We start from the raw sequence: 14,360 nt of genomic DNA on the forward strand, positions 1-14,360 counted from the left end.
GCCTCTGCCTTCTTCACAACCACATCATACTGTTGGCTCACATTCAATTTACAATCAACTACTAATCAAAGTTCTTTTTTGCAAGTATTTTTACCAAGTTATCCCCATCCTACCCCTTTGTGGTTATTTTCTATTTCTTATATGAAAAGTTTGTGTTTGTCTGTGCTAAATATCACACTGTTATTTTCTACCCATTTTTCCAGCCTATCAAGATTGTTTTACATTTCATTTCTATCTTCTGGGGTATGATCTATCCCACCCACAGGGTACGATCTGAATGGAGGCAGATGATATTGTGGAGTCGAGTGGATGAAAACATTTCAGGAAATGAAAGTGTGGGTTTAATTATGAATGAAAGAACTCAAATGGATGTTAGGAAATATGAATTGGTGTCATCTAGGTTGTTGTAGGTGTGTATGAAAATAGGAATCCATATGTTAATGATAGTTACACGTACTATTCCAGTAAATGGTGCTAATGAAAGCACCAGAGATGAGTTTTGGGCAACATTTTGAATAAATGTAATCCGGGGGAAAATGTTTATGTTAGATGACATGAATGGATGGGTGAGAATGAGACAAGAAAGTACAAAAAAAAGTCACTGCTACTTGGAGACTGAATCAGAATAGCAACTGATGAATATTTGCTTAGAAAATGGTTTCCTTGTTTTGTGTATGTTAATGAAGAACAGTCTATTCATGGAGACACATTTATTATTACTTTATTACTTTCTAAAATTTCATAACCCAACTCATTCCCAAGACTTCAGTTAGTTTACATAAATATAAAATAATAAAGATAGTCATGCAAATATAATATAGCATAAATACCCTTAAGAGGTAATAACAACTTGTGTTTAGTTTTATACTCCAGATGGCTCATTAAAATGTCAGGTCTTGGTGGCCTTACACACAGCAGTCCAACAGATTTCAGGGAGAAGCAAATTTCATATGGATGGTGCCACCATAGAAAAGGCTTGGTCTGATGGCCATTCTCCTCTTGATTTCACATGGGCTGATTAAATGTGATAGGTAGATCCTCTCTGAAGATGCTCCTTTAGGTACCTGGACCAAAACAATGGAGGGCTTTATAGATCATAATCAGCACCATGAACTGTACCCAGAAATATTCTGGCAGCCAATGCAGTGCTGCAATATTGGTACTATATTAGCCACTGCATTTTGTACCAGCTGAAGTTTCTATGTCATCCTCAAGGGCAACCCCAAGTGTGCCACAGTAATCCATGTGTGCAAGTGTACTATAGTATCCAAGTGTGCTATAGTAATCCAAATAAGCCAAGTGTGCTATAGTAATCCATCTGAAAAGTAATAGGGGTGTGTAAATAAATTATATAAAATAACTTATAGTTGTTATGATTATTTCCTCATGCATTTAAAAAGTATTAAAAACAAGAGTTTGTAAAAATCTTTTAAATGATCTAGGACTGTCCTGAAGGCTTTTGGAGGGCCCCTTGTAGCCTTATATTGTGCTCCTTACGTAGACTACATTGCACTAAATATAGTTTAATATAGTCCACTATATTGGAAGAGGCCAACTAACTGGAAGAGGCCAGCTAGACTCCCAAGGCAGTCTTCTGAGGTTATTGTGGGTCAGATGATATTCCCTACTGTCTCCCCAATCTCTTGGTTCCTCTTTACCTCTTGGACAACAAAGAGAATTTTGTTGTATATTTCTTGCACTGGATTACCCATACCTTTCCTCACTTCAACCAGCCTCTTGTCTCCCATTCCAGCATTTGATTAAAATACAGTTTAATGTCCAGCCTAGCATTAATTAATGCCATCCAATTATGTTGGTATCTAATGTTATATATCCAATTCCAAGATGGCCAAGAATTCTGGGAGCTGTGATCCAAACATGTGTGGAAGGCATCAGATTGGGAAGGCCAGTCTAGTCTAATGCATTGTCAAGTCTCACTTAGCTAGCAAGCTGAAGAAGTGGGAATCATACGGATTTCAGACAGGCATCTTTAATGTTAGTCCAGGGGAAAAAAACCTTGAAAGCCAGTTAAGGTGAAGTCTCTTTGAAATATTTCCTTCTTCTGGCCCCCACCTCTGGGCTGGAATTCCCCTTCTCCCCTGACTGTTCCCATGGTCTCTCACGTGGACTGACACGAAGCAGTTCATAATGTATCAACAGTAGCAACAACAAGTACTCATCTAATCTGCTATTACAATTGCAAGAAAGAGCATCTTCCCTGAACAGCTTCAGGGAGTTTTGTTGACGTTTTAATTGAAGTTAACCTTTCTATGATTTAAAGACATTGGGATGAAGGCAGAAATTGTCTGCCTCCAATGTCCACTGGAGGAAACGATATACACTGCAACTATGAAAGGCTCCTTTGGCAATGTAAACTACAGGTATGAATGTCTTTAAAGTAGCATGTAGTTTGACCCTAAGAATGCAGTCTTGTCCAAAAAAGTTCTCAGTGGGATTCAGAATTGCATAGTAAAGTTATAGCCCCTAACATATTAATTCTCACGTGTATGAGATGTTATTTCAAGCAAACATAGCTATGATTAGGATGAAAAGCTACAAAATAGTAGCAACACTGAGCTAGCTGTTCCATTAAGTTTGCCATGTCTAACTTTTTATGTTAATTTCAGTAAGACCGAAATATGGCTAACTTAAGCTGAATCCATTCGTACTTTTGCAACTATTTGCTACCATGATTGTAGCAATTTAACATTTCAGTTGCTCCAGCAGTTGCTCTTCCTTCAGCAGTGTAACAGCCCCTCATTTGAAAAATTCTCAGACTTACAGTGTTCAATGCCCCCTTTACTCTTGCCAAATATTGTTGCCTATCCAATGGTTGTGTTGATTTGGGTGAATTTAAGTTTTGTTTGATCATATGTGTCTGGCATTTTCTATGCTTTCTATGCTGTTTTAATTATTTTTAGCTACCCAGAATCATGAACTTGAGATGGGCAGCCATATAAATTGAGACAACAAATAAATAAATAAATCCTAGTTTACCCATTGTTCCTAGTTTAGAAATTGTTTAAAGCAATCTTTCATTTTGGCCTCACTCATTAACACAGGTTGAAAACAAAGGGCTTTGGATGCAGTGATCATCTTACCTTGAAACTGTGTAGCATTATATAATGTATAGGCTTGGGAGCATCCTTGGACATGCCATCTAGTGCTTATTTTATCTAAGCCCACTCATTTTTCGCTGGTGTAACTGCCCTTGTAACTGTCTGGATTGAGGACCCTGTTAAAGACACAGATAGCAGTAGCACAACCTGGGAATATGTATACCAGTCCTAAGAAAGCAAAATAAAACACAATTTATATAAGATTTTGTGGGAGTGATTTTGTTACTTCAGATGAATACTGACTAGACAGTCATGCACAGACATGCACAAAGATAATAATAATTGGAGCATCTCAGCCGGATTCTAAGCCTTTCTGGTTTCTGACATGGAGACGTTTGAGAACACAGCACATTCTTCTACCTGTCTGCATGACTCAAGGAAAAAGAGCATAGATTCACTGCTGGGCTGCAGTACAAAGATGTTGATGGTGCTGCTCTGCAAAATAACCTTGCAACCCTGTGCTCTCAACTTCTCACTCAAGAATAAAGATGAAAAAAAGTAAGTTATTTTCATCAGATAAAAGCATGAGCAAGGACTGTTGAATTGTGCAAGCCCAATTTGTTCCATAAATGTGCAGCTTTTATTTTTCTCTTGAGGTGGCATCTCTTCTTTTAAAAAGGCAAGAGTGGTTGTCTGCATTGTAGGCAATGATCAGCATGTTGAAAAGGAAAGAGGAGATTTTTAATAAGGGGTGGAGGAGGCGTTGACTTGCAGATTGCCCTTCCAAAGAGTCCCTCTAAAGCAATACTAGCCCTCAGGGCATTCTTCCTCCTCCCCCCCCCCCCAGGATGACTCAGCCCTATTCCACCTTAGCTTCAATTTACAATTTGGTAGCTTATTTACAATTTGGTAGGAAACTTTGTTTGCATTTATGGTAAGAGTTACCAAAGAGAGGGGATAGGGGCAAAGTAGTAAGGTCTCTCTCAAGTGCTCAGTGATAAAAACAGATCCTTTGCTTTCGGAGTGTGTCCCAGGCCTGCCCCCCCCCCGCCCCCACACACAGCCTCAGGGCAATAGCTTGAGATCTTGCCCATTCCTTACCAAGGGGATTCCTCCACAAGGCCAAATTAATAATTTATTCCTCGGCTCCAACAGCCACTTAAGCTTCCATTGATTCCCTTGTGCGGCATTTCCTTTCCTTCAACCCCCCTTCCCCCCACCTCCCGATTTCAGCCCGATCTCTCGGATCTGACTTCATGGCAGCCACGGGTCAAGCAAGAGGCCCGTCCGGGCTGCTCAAGGACAAGGCTATGAGTTGATCAGCCGGGGAGGCTAACCAGACAGCGGAGTCCGGGCAAGGGGCCCGCAGGTTACCCTAGAAAGACGCAGGAAGGCAGGGCCCGACCTTGCGTGCGTGCCTTCCTCGCCTCCTCCTCCTCCTCCTCCCCCACCCTCCCTCGCTGCGACTTGGACGCTCTCCGGGCGGGAGAGGTGAAGCGATCTACTCAGCCCTCCCTCTCTCCACGGCTGCGTTAACAGCTGTTGGCCACGCAGCAGCGCGCAGCCTGAAACTAACCGGCAGCAGGGACGGGGCTGCCTCTTCAGCGCCTTTGCTTCCCAGCTTCGGCCGAGACCCGCGCGGACCACCCTGCCACCTGTCTTGCCCCGGAACTTACTCGGCTCCCGTCACCTTTGGCGGGTCGATTCCCCCTCCCGTTCTTTTTCTGTGGGGCTGCATGACGGCGCACGCCGCCCCCTGGACAGCTCCGCTCCGCTCCGCTCTCGCCGCCAGCGAGAACAAGGCTGCGCGGGAGCTTCGCGGCGCTGAGTGAATAAACGCGCGCTGGCTGGCTCGCTCGCGCTCTCACACTCGCTCACACGCACGGGCGCGCGATACAAAAAGCGGGGACCACCGAGCGGCGTTGCCTTTGGGCGAAAGTGAGCAGGAAGCGCGGCAAGCAAAGGCAGCCGAGACCCTTCCGACCTACACCTGCCCCGGTCGGATCCCCGCCTGCCTTTCCACGCCGGGACGCTGCGAAACAGCACGAGGTCTGAGAAGTAACTCCGGTACGGCGTCGCTTCCACCGACTGCGGAGTTAAGCTCTCGACGGCCCGAGCGGCAGCGAAGGGGCGAGCCGCAGTGCTGCCGCCGGACGACCAAGAAGGACGCCGGAGTTTTCGGGTCCGCCGAGCCTCCTGCCTTCGGAGCCGGGCAAAGATGGTGCCGTGACTGCTCCCTGGCCGGCCTTTGCTCCGCTCTCGCCCCCTTGTCTTGTCGCAGCCGCGCCAACCTTTCGAGCGGCAGAGACCAGAGAGCCACGTCTCGTGAAGCCCGCGAGCGAGCGAGGAGGACCATGCCGGAGACCGGGTGCCCGCTGCGGACTCTACCTGCCTTCCTCGCTTTGGTCTGGACGGCGGCTAGCCTCAGCCTCGCCGGAGGGGCCGGGTCGGAGCAGCAGATTCCCTTGTCTGTGTGAGTGTCGCAGGCTGTATGGAAGAGCCCGCCGGCGCCGGCGAGGGGTTGGGGTGGTTGGGGAGAGACTTCTTGTCTTTTGGACGGGGGGATCGCGCTCGGCTTCCTAACAGCTCTTCTGACAAGGGGGCTGCTGGCCGCTCCTGGAATTGGGGTGGAGGAGAGCAGTAAACCCCTCATCCCCAGGTTTCGGGCGCGTGAACTTTCGGCTGCGGCGCCAACTAGCTCTAGTCGCTTTTCGATTGCAGTCCCGTTTCATGTTAGATGCTCAGGGATGGTGATCTTGCAAAAATGGATCTAGGGTACCCGTCGCTGTCTATATAATTTCTCTCTCTCATTCGCACAAGTTTCTCTTCAAGTTTGGCCAAGAGAGGTTTTACTCACGCTTTGCCTAACAGAATAGATCGACCTGGGGTCTTCCCTTCAGAATCATCCCAGTATTGCTTTAAGGGGGAGATATGGGAATTAACAGTTCAGACTCTATGGTGTATTTATTTATGTCTGTCTGCATGAGATGTTGTTTATGGTGGTGTGTAATTACGTTTTCCTTTTCAATATCTGTCTCTGCCTATTTTCCTCCATAGTGTAAAACTCTGGGCCTCTGCTTTCGGTGGGGAGATCAGATCCATTGCAGCGAAATACTCAGGTTCCCAACTTCTGCAGAAGGTAAGAATCCCTCTAGCTGTAGCTCACCAAAAGATTAATTCAAATGAGTGCTGAAAATGAAGGAGGTTTTTGGTACTAGATTAAACCAGAGGAAGAGCATCGTTCATCTGGAGATTTTCCTCTGCTCCTTTGACAACACTTTTAACTGCCTGCTGTCTCTTTTCTCCTGGCAGAGACCACAGATTTCACCAGGAGGGGGTTATTTTTAGATTACAGCCCACCCAGTGACTTTCACTATCTCTGGTGAAGCTGTTTAGAATGTTGTTTTGATTACGGATTATGTTAACGTCAGTTTGTTCTCTCTGTCTCTCTCCCTTGTTCATTCACATACAAGCACACACACGCACACACACACACACACACAAATATGCAGAGTTTTTTGAGGAAGGAGAAAAAGGGGGAAATATTATGCTGCTTTCTGTAGCTGTACTTTGCTGCAACATCAACAACAAAAAGATTGACTATTGCTTGTCATTTCTGTAATTTTTTTTCAAACTATTATTCTTCCAATAATCTCAGGTCAGCGTTGGGATGTATTACATCATTACAGATAAGGGGAATGAATGTGGTTATCTGCCTGCTCAGCTGCACAGCTGGATAAGAAGGCTGTAAAGTAGTGCAGAAACTTCAGAAATTGGGCTGAGTCTCCAGAAGTCTGATGAGTAACAGGAATAAAAAATTATTAGACCTTTTATAAGAGCCTGCATCTGGGCTCACTTAAACAAGCAGTCTTATACTGAAACTCCTTGTTCAGTTGACATGTGTTCAAATATGGCTGTTGAAGAATAAAAAATAAATGAGAAATCTGGGGCGGGGGGAACTGTAAAACGGTTTCAGAATTGTAGTTCCATGTGATTTGAAAATAGAAGCCTCAGAGGTGAAGTTCAGATTCGGGATTGAAACGACTTGATTGACCAAATTAAACTTTAAAATAATTTTAAGAAAGATGTTTAGCTTTAAACTAACAATATGCTGTGTGTTTTTGTAGGAAGAGTTTTCTATTGTTCCTACCAGTGAGCTGAAACAGCTTCTTATTCGTGAGGAATTGTATGACAAGCTTTTCCTATTGTATTGGTGAGGCAAAGGACAAACTTTTATGGTCCAGTAAGTGCTGCTAGTGCAGCAGACCTAATGATGATTGTGGAAGCATCATAATCAAACAGAAAGCCCCCTTGTTTTTGTTTTTTAGCACAAAGAAATGGGGATGTAATTACATGTAAGATAATTGACCATACTAGTTTCTGCATTTATAAATGTGACTGAAATAATTTAGGGTACTTTCCTCAACCACCATGGGATATTCTACATGTTTGGGCATCTTAAATAATATCTGCTTCATAATCAGAATGTTTTCTTTGCATGCTGTGAAAGAAAACCCCTTCTAAACCAGAATATACACTTAGACTATACTGTATGGTGATGGTATGGCTCATTTCTGAATCACAGCCCAGTCTGAAATTATTGGTAGATACACCAAGCTTCATAAAATATTGCCTCTGAAAGTGGGTATCGTCAATTAAAATTTTAATTTTGGAATTCTGCCTTGATTTAAAATCTGTGTTCTACGAGGTGAATCTCTGACCATTTAACCCTTGAATGTTCATTTTCCACTCATTTCATAGAGCAAATCAAGAATGTACAAAGTTCCCCAGAGGTAATCATTACAATAATTCTTTTCCCATTTACTATAGAACCTTCTGAAATGTGGAATATCTGTCGTATGCCTTTCTTTTGGTTGATATATTGCAGTGTTAGTAATTAGAAGCTATTGCCGTGCTCATTTTACATTTTCTTTATCATCTTTTAGTTTCACTGGCTAGACAGTCTTTTCTCTTTCTGCAGCTTGACAGTACTGTATTTAATTCCCATCTGGAGGTTTTTGTTTTTGATGTTGATACACTACAGCCAAATGAAACAGGAAATACAAATGCTGAGGTTATTTGGATTCAAGGTTGTACTGCTGATGGTATCTTTATGGTGTCCTTGTCTTTGGTTCTTTACTTTTAGATATTTTGAGGAGATAATTTAAATTTATTTTAATGTCAGTTTTTCTGCATTCAACCTATGCATTTTTCTGTAACTGCAGAACTGTTACCCATAGTCTTTATCATCCTCACACTTTAAACATTGCTCTATGAAATATGCACCTAGTCTTTTTAGATGTATTGAAGTTGGAGCTTTCAAAACATAAATATTAACTGGAAGAGTAGTGATCAAAACTACTATTGCAATGTCACAACTGCATCATCCTAAATGTGAAATCTTCCTCCAGTGCTGTTCTGGTGGTTAGGAATACATTTGGCTTTTTACACTGTTGTACATTAACCCAAGTGTTACTTTATCTCTCTCCCACTGCCAATAAAATAAGAATAATGAGAATAGAGATACTGATATTGTAAGATATCACATTCAAGGGCTCTTGAGGTCAAGTAAAGGATTAAAGTGATGTCCTGGATCACGTAAGTTTTCAAGGTAACTAAATGGTGCATAAGCATATTTTTAAATTTGTATTTGTGCTCCTTTCATAAAAGGCAGAGAGTGCCTTTGGAAATCAAAATTTAAATTTGGTCTGATCTCAGTCTGAGATACGTTATTTTATACTTTGGTTTCAGTGGATAGCTTGCATTTCATTTAGAGCCAAAGTGTAATGTTATATTTTACAAGCTAAAATTATTGGAAAATCATATGGGTATGGATAAGGATACTGACATGTGAGATACAGCACTAGACTGCAGTATTGTAGCCATCCAATATAGAAGCGATGCAGAGAACATTTGGGAGGACACCTTTTCTATTCAACACTACTTGTTCTGGAGCAACAAGCATAGGAGCTGCCACATATTTTTGGACATAGTACCTTTATTTTGAATCTACCTATCTGAAAATAAAATCCATTAATTTTAGCAGATTTTGTTTTATCGTTAGCATACTGAAGTTCAAAGCCTGAATGATAATACAAGAGGAAGATTCAGTCCTCAAAACGCTCTGATCAATGCCACGCACCCCATTCATATCATCCTTTGTTAATGGTCTACTTTATGGTTAGGCTTGTCACAGTCTGTATAGGTTGCGTTCTCAGCTACCCTAAATATTTTCCTATTCCAATCCTTTCCCCTCCTCCACTCCCATACAAAGAGCCATTAAATCATTTGTCAGTAGTGCCTTTTGATTAAATTCAAAAGTATTCATAATAGTTGTTGGATTCAGTAGGAGAGTTCAAGACAGGTTGCTTTTCAACCAATGCATTTTCATTCTTTAAAAAGAAATGTCTGTATGTTAATTTATTCTAAGGGAATTAGAATTAAAGGCTGTTTTGCCTTTAATATGGCAATAGGGGAAGAAGAAAAAAACAAGTTTGGTGATATAACTAATTTTCCAGTTTCAATTTCAGTTGTCACATAGATTTGGCACCATAAAAGAAATTGTCTACCTGCTTAGTTGAGTGATGCATCATCTTGACTTAACAAACACTGCAGAGAGGTTCAAATTAAGTTGCAAAGTATGGAGTTGTTCTATTTATAATGAAGTTTAGTTGGGCAGTTTTTAAACAGTCATGATTTTATGTGTGTTTTGAAAATGTGTCCGTTTCATCTTTTTTAGACTAGCGCACCTTAAAATGTTGTATTTCCCAAATAGTATGCATAATTCACCATGCATAATAATCTTTCAGTTATATGGGTACATTCTCATTCTTTTCAGTTATATGGGTGAACTTCCCAGAGAACTGGTCTCTTTGTGCATACTGAACATTTGAATGACAATAAGGCTGCATTACAATACTTTACTCTAATAGGTAGTGCTTTCTGCATTAAAGGAAGGATTTAAAGATATGGGAGGTTGCTATTTTGCCTACTGTCAGAAAGATCTGAATATTAACTACTATCTGTGATCTAAAGTTCTATGATCATTCCAGTTACAATTTAGCAGGAATTGCTTCTCTAGCGAATAGTGATCTGCTTGAGTAACAGCTGTAAAATGCAGGCAGAAATATAAATTGTTTACCGTTTCTTAAGTTTAAAAATTATTTATAAAGAATAGTAGTTCATATGTATTTTGTATATTTCTTTAACTATGCCTTGTCTTCTTACATCTCGTTTGTACACCTTTTAACACACATTCATCCTTATACCCTGATGCCACAGAATCCTCCATCCTTTAATTTTTTTCTTCCTAGTTATGGCATGGGTGCATGGCATCCATAACTCAGATGAAATCAATTATTTCAGAAAAGCTATTCAAGAATTCTGCCGTCGTCATACCATGGGCCAATGCAGCACACATTAATCACCTCCATCAAGGAGTTGTCTTTGCGCATGAAGAGAAAAGGGGCTTCTGGGGGTGGTGGTCTTTTCCTGCCTCCCATGGAGGGTGTTGCCTGAGCTTAGGTCTGCACTGCAGGTGTCTGCCTGGTGCAGCCACTGCTGTATGCTGCTGATAAGGCTGCTTTCAAGACGGTATCAACAAAATTAAATCCACTTGGATAGGCTTTCTAGGGTTAATAGGGCTGCCTCTGGGAAGGGAGATGACAAAATACATCATTTTTCTAAGTCAGATGTCTTTAAAAAACATCTTCAATGTCTTTTAAAAAAAGATCCAGATCTGGATCATTTTCTGCAGGCATAGGAAGTGATTCGATTGGCTTTCTCCTGTTGTTTTCATCATGGGAGAGCTATTAGAAGAATTGGACAAAGTTTCATCAAGTTTAAATATTAAAAACAAAAATGAAACAAATCTTGCTTGTTGAATTCACCCGCTGAAATAGACAAAGATAAAAGTCAGTAAAGTTCATACAACATGCCTCACCAAGTCCTGTAAATATGTTGCTGGCATATTTGAATAGTGTGCAATGCCTAACTAGTTTTAAGCTTGTTTTATTGTATTTGTGTGCTATGTGAACTCAGTCCATTTGGTTAATTAATCATTCAGTACCTTGTGCTAACCTAGAAAACGGGTTAAACATATTGACTGAACATAGTCACTATGTTAAAGTTTGGTAAGTTGATAAGATAGCTTTCCTTTCTCTTCTTCAAAGATACGTATTTAATTAAACTCTGTACATATGTAAATGCATATAATTGCTGATATGATATAGATTTGATGTTTTACATGTATCAGATAAAGCAAGTGCCTACATGAGCACAGTTCTATGTTAAACAGTTCATATAGATTGGAGTGCAGGTAAAATATTGATTATAGGTTAAAAGAGAAATAATGTAGGAAAGCAGGCAGTAAAAACAAAGAAGATACGCCTTGGAACGTATCTGCTTCCTCCCATTTTACTGGTCATAGATTATGGAAGTTGTGCAAAACCTTAGAAGTCTGTGTGTTAAGGAAACAGCAAAATTGATAATTAATTAATATGCGATGATGCTTTTTAATTAATTAATTAAATTATGACAAAGTCATTGCAGACAGCTTCCAAGTTTTTTGGTAGAAGAGGGAAGCATTAAGAATAGGGAAATAAAGTAAGTGAAATGATAGTCTCTTGTGAAGTGGGGGGAGTTTAGTAGCTGGTTAGAAGGAAGATTAGCAGCTTTATGGCAAAGCTGGACAGAAAACAAGAAATAGTGAAAGAAAAACTTATCCAAGAATAATTCAGTTCTGTGTTGCCTTTCCCACTACCCCTAAAAAAATTTGAAAACCATAATTGAGGAACTGCTATTAGTGTTTATCAGTTACTCTTTCCCCTTAGTTGTTTAGGCTTATGATTTAATTATTTCTCCAGTGAAAATGGGGATCCTGATGCTGCCTGATATACCAAATTATCCAAAAGTATATGTTGTGTCTGAAAATGTACAGTTTCACTACATCCAAGGTTTGGAATGATGCTATTTATGGGGAGGCTTCTGTATGAGCCTCTTCAGATTCTACATCTTTACTGTGAAGTTTTATTTACTGAATAAGGTTTGACACATTTTATGGATGCAAAGTAAACTAACAAATTGTGAAATTGCATAGTAAATATGACATAGTGCCTTTCATACCCCAGTATCCCTAACCTAAAACATATAAAAGATGTAGTTTTAAACACACTTGACTCTGAGTAGGATTCCATCTGTGTCCTTTCAGTCTAGCTCTTAGATAATTTGAATTATTTTTCCTTCACTCTCCATGCAGATGTTTAACTTAAAACAATGAATGCACTGCATGTATCAAAGACAGTGGCAACATTAGGTGTCATTTTGATGTCAATGTGAGGATGCAGTTGCTCATTCAAACCTCAATGAGGCTTAATTAAAAAATAAGCAATGCGCTACGGCTACCATCTATTTTTCAGTATTTTGTGTTCTCAGATCTTCTTTCTGTAAATCAAGAAGAGCTGAGATATGGGAGTATGATTTCTGCTATCCACCAGCTGGAATTGAACGCCAAATAGTGACTTAGAAAGAGGGGCTGGAGTACAATTTGAATTAAAGATCAAGGCATGTCTGAATACATTCCAGCTAAAGGAAAGTGGCGATTTACTTCAAATGCCTGTAGAGGCTTAGTAATAGATCCATGTCTACTTTTTAACTATCCTTGTTTCAGGTCAATTAATATTCAGTTACTGCTGTATCTGGTTAATGCTGTACATCTATCTTTAGTTTTAAAACACATAAAGGGTAACTTAAATTCTGAAAAGAAATCATTTTATATTGATCCAGAAAAATGTACTCCAATCATCTTGACATTAATTGCTTTTCTTTCCCCTTTTCTTTGCTTGCTCAGTTTAAAAGAGGAGAAAAAAGTCTGTAGAACACCATCATTATTGTAAGAAGGGTCAGTAAAATTATGAGAGTTCCTTCAAATTAAAGGAAGTCATGAATGACGTTCTCATCTTGCGTAGGCTTCATTTTTTAATGACAATACCAGTTCACAGTTGTAGGCCTCCAGTGGAGCAGCTTTGAAGACAAAATTAATTTTCATAGAAGAAAACATTTTTTATTTTGAAAGTGTTAATACTAATTAATAAGCATAATATTAATCTTACTAATATTAGTGTTTAAATCTAGATTATAAATAGTTCTGAATTTCAATCTATGCTCATTTCTATTCAGCTTACATTAATATAAGAAGTTATTACAGAATGATATATGCAAAGATACCAAATCCAATTCCAGTACAGGATTTTGAGAAAGTTTTTTTTTTCTGCATGTCCAGTTTAAGAACTGTGGAGTCCTTGGTGCTCTCTGAGCTCGGTTGTTTGCTTGCAGACATTTCATTACCCGACTAGGTAACATCATCAAGGACACTGATGATGTTACCTAGTCAGGCAATGAAATGTCTGCAAGCAAACAACCGAGCTCAGAGAGCACCAAGGACTCCACAGTTCAACCCTGAGCTATGTGTATTCTGTACCATTGGAACAGTTTAAGAAGTTTGCTCCTTTAAATCTTTGTACATATTTAGGCAATTTGCGCTAGAATCTAGAGAGCTATTTTAGGCTTACCCAAAGGCCCAGTGGGTAAGTTTGACTTTCTTTCTCCTTGGAACAACAGGTCCCCTGTGTCATAGCATTAACTAGTTTTGAAACTTATCCCAGTTTCTGAAATATTTGCTCTGTGAAATAAAGAGCTATGCTATCTGAAATTTATTTTGGAGCACCATACCTTCAAATATCATGTTATTCTGCATTTGTAATGTACCCTCCTTTTCTTCTCCTTTGCATTTTTTATGGCAGAAAAAAAATATGTTTGGGATGCAAGGATGGTAAAACAGCATGGTACCTTTTCATTGGTAGCATGTTTTTCCAATCCTAGATTGATTTATTTTTTTCTACTATTTTCTTATTTTTATTTAGCACACATTATTAATCAAGAAAATGTAGGCCTTTTTAAGCCCAGTATATTTATATCCTGCCTTTCTTCCATCATGGAAAAACATGACATACAATGGATAGCTAGCTGATCTCCTGTCTTGGGATCTAAAATATCTGAAGAATTTGGCTAGGTTTACAAATCAGGCCATCATACCAAATCATGGTTTGTTTGGTGTTAGTTTAATTTGTGTGACTAAGCCCAGCCATTGTGACTTGTAAACCATAGTTTAAGGGTTGATGCATTGTATGAACCCAGGCAATTGTGAATTATTCAATAATTTATGGTTAAACAAAGCACGGCTTTGTGTAATGTGTGTACCACGTCTTTAATTTTCATACAGTGCCATGGTTATAGATATTCATG

General features: G+C 39.9%; 1 protein-coding gene and 1 long non-coding RNA gene across 6 annotated transcripts in view; one reads left to right on the plus strand and one right to left on the minus strand.

Moving 5' to 3' along the window:
• Positions 1-731: 731 nt before the first annotated feature.
• On the minus strand, positions 732-4,749 carry LOC112541790 (uncharacterized). The gene is made up of 3 exons (XR_003085732.2): positions 4,636-4,749; positions 3,102-3,235; positions 732-1,064 (listed from the first exon to the last, which is right to left on the minus strand). It is a non-coding gene; the product is annotated as an uncharacterized LOC112541790 (long non-coding RNA).
• A 649-nt stretch (positions 4,750-5,398) lies between these two features.
• The window catches only part of CACNA2D3 (calcium voltage-gated channel auxiliary subunit alpha2delta 3), a 577,343-nt gene continuing 568,381 nt past the window's right edge, over positions 5,399-14,360 (plus strand). For 3 of the 5 annotated variants that reach the window (XM_088134187.1, XM_088134188.1, XM_088134191.1), the window contains exons 1-2: positions 5,399-5,532; positions 6,117-6,198. In XM_088134187.1, the coding sequence (XP_087990313.1) occupies positions 5,414-5,532; positions 6,117-6,198 (201 nt within the window). In that variant the 5' untranslated portion in view covers positions 5,399-5,413. Of the gene's footprint in view, positions 5,533-5,654; positions 5,835-5,975; positions 6,020-6,116; positions 6,199-14,360 lie in introns of those variants that run through there. The other 2 variants (XM_088134189.1, XM_088134190.1) reach the window with 2 other exon arrangements.

This window comes from Python bivittatus, unplaced genomic scaffold, assembly GCF_059951505.1.
Source record: "Python bivittatus isolate LINGU-HERP-01145 unplaced genomic scaffold, Pbiv_v1 ctg000080_np1212, whole genome shotgun sequence".
Lineage (NCBI taxonomy): Eukaryota > Metazoa > Chordata > Lepidosauria > Squamata > Pythonidae > Python > Python bivittatus.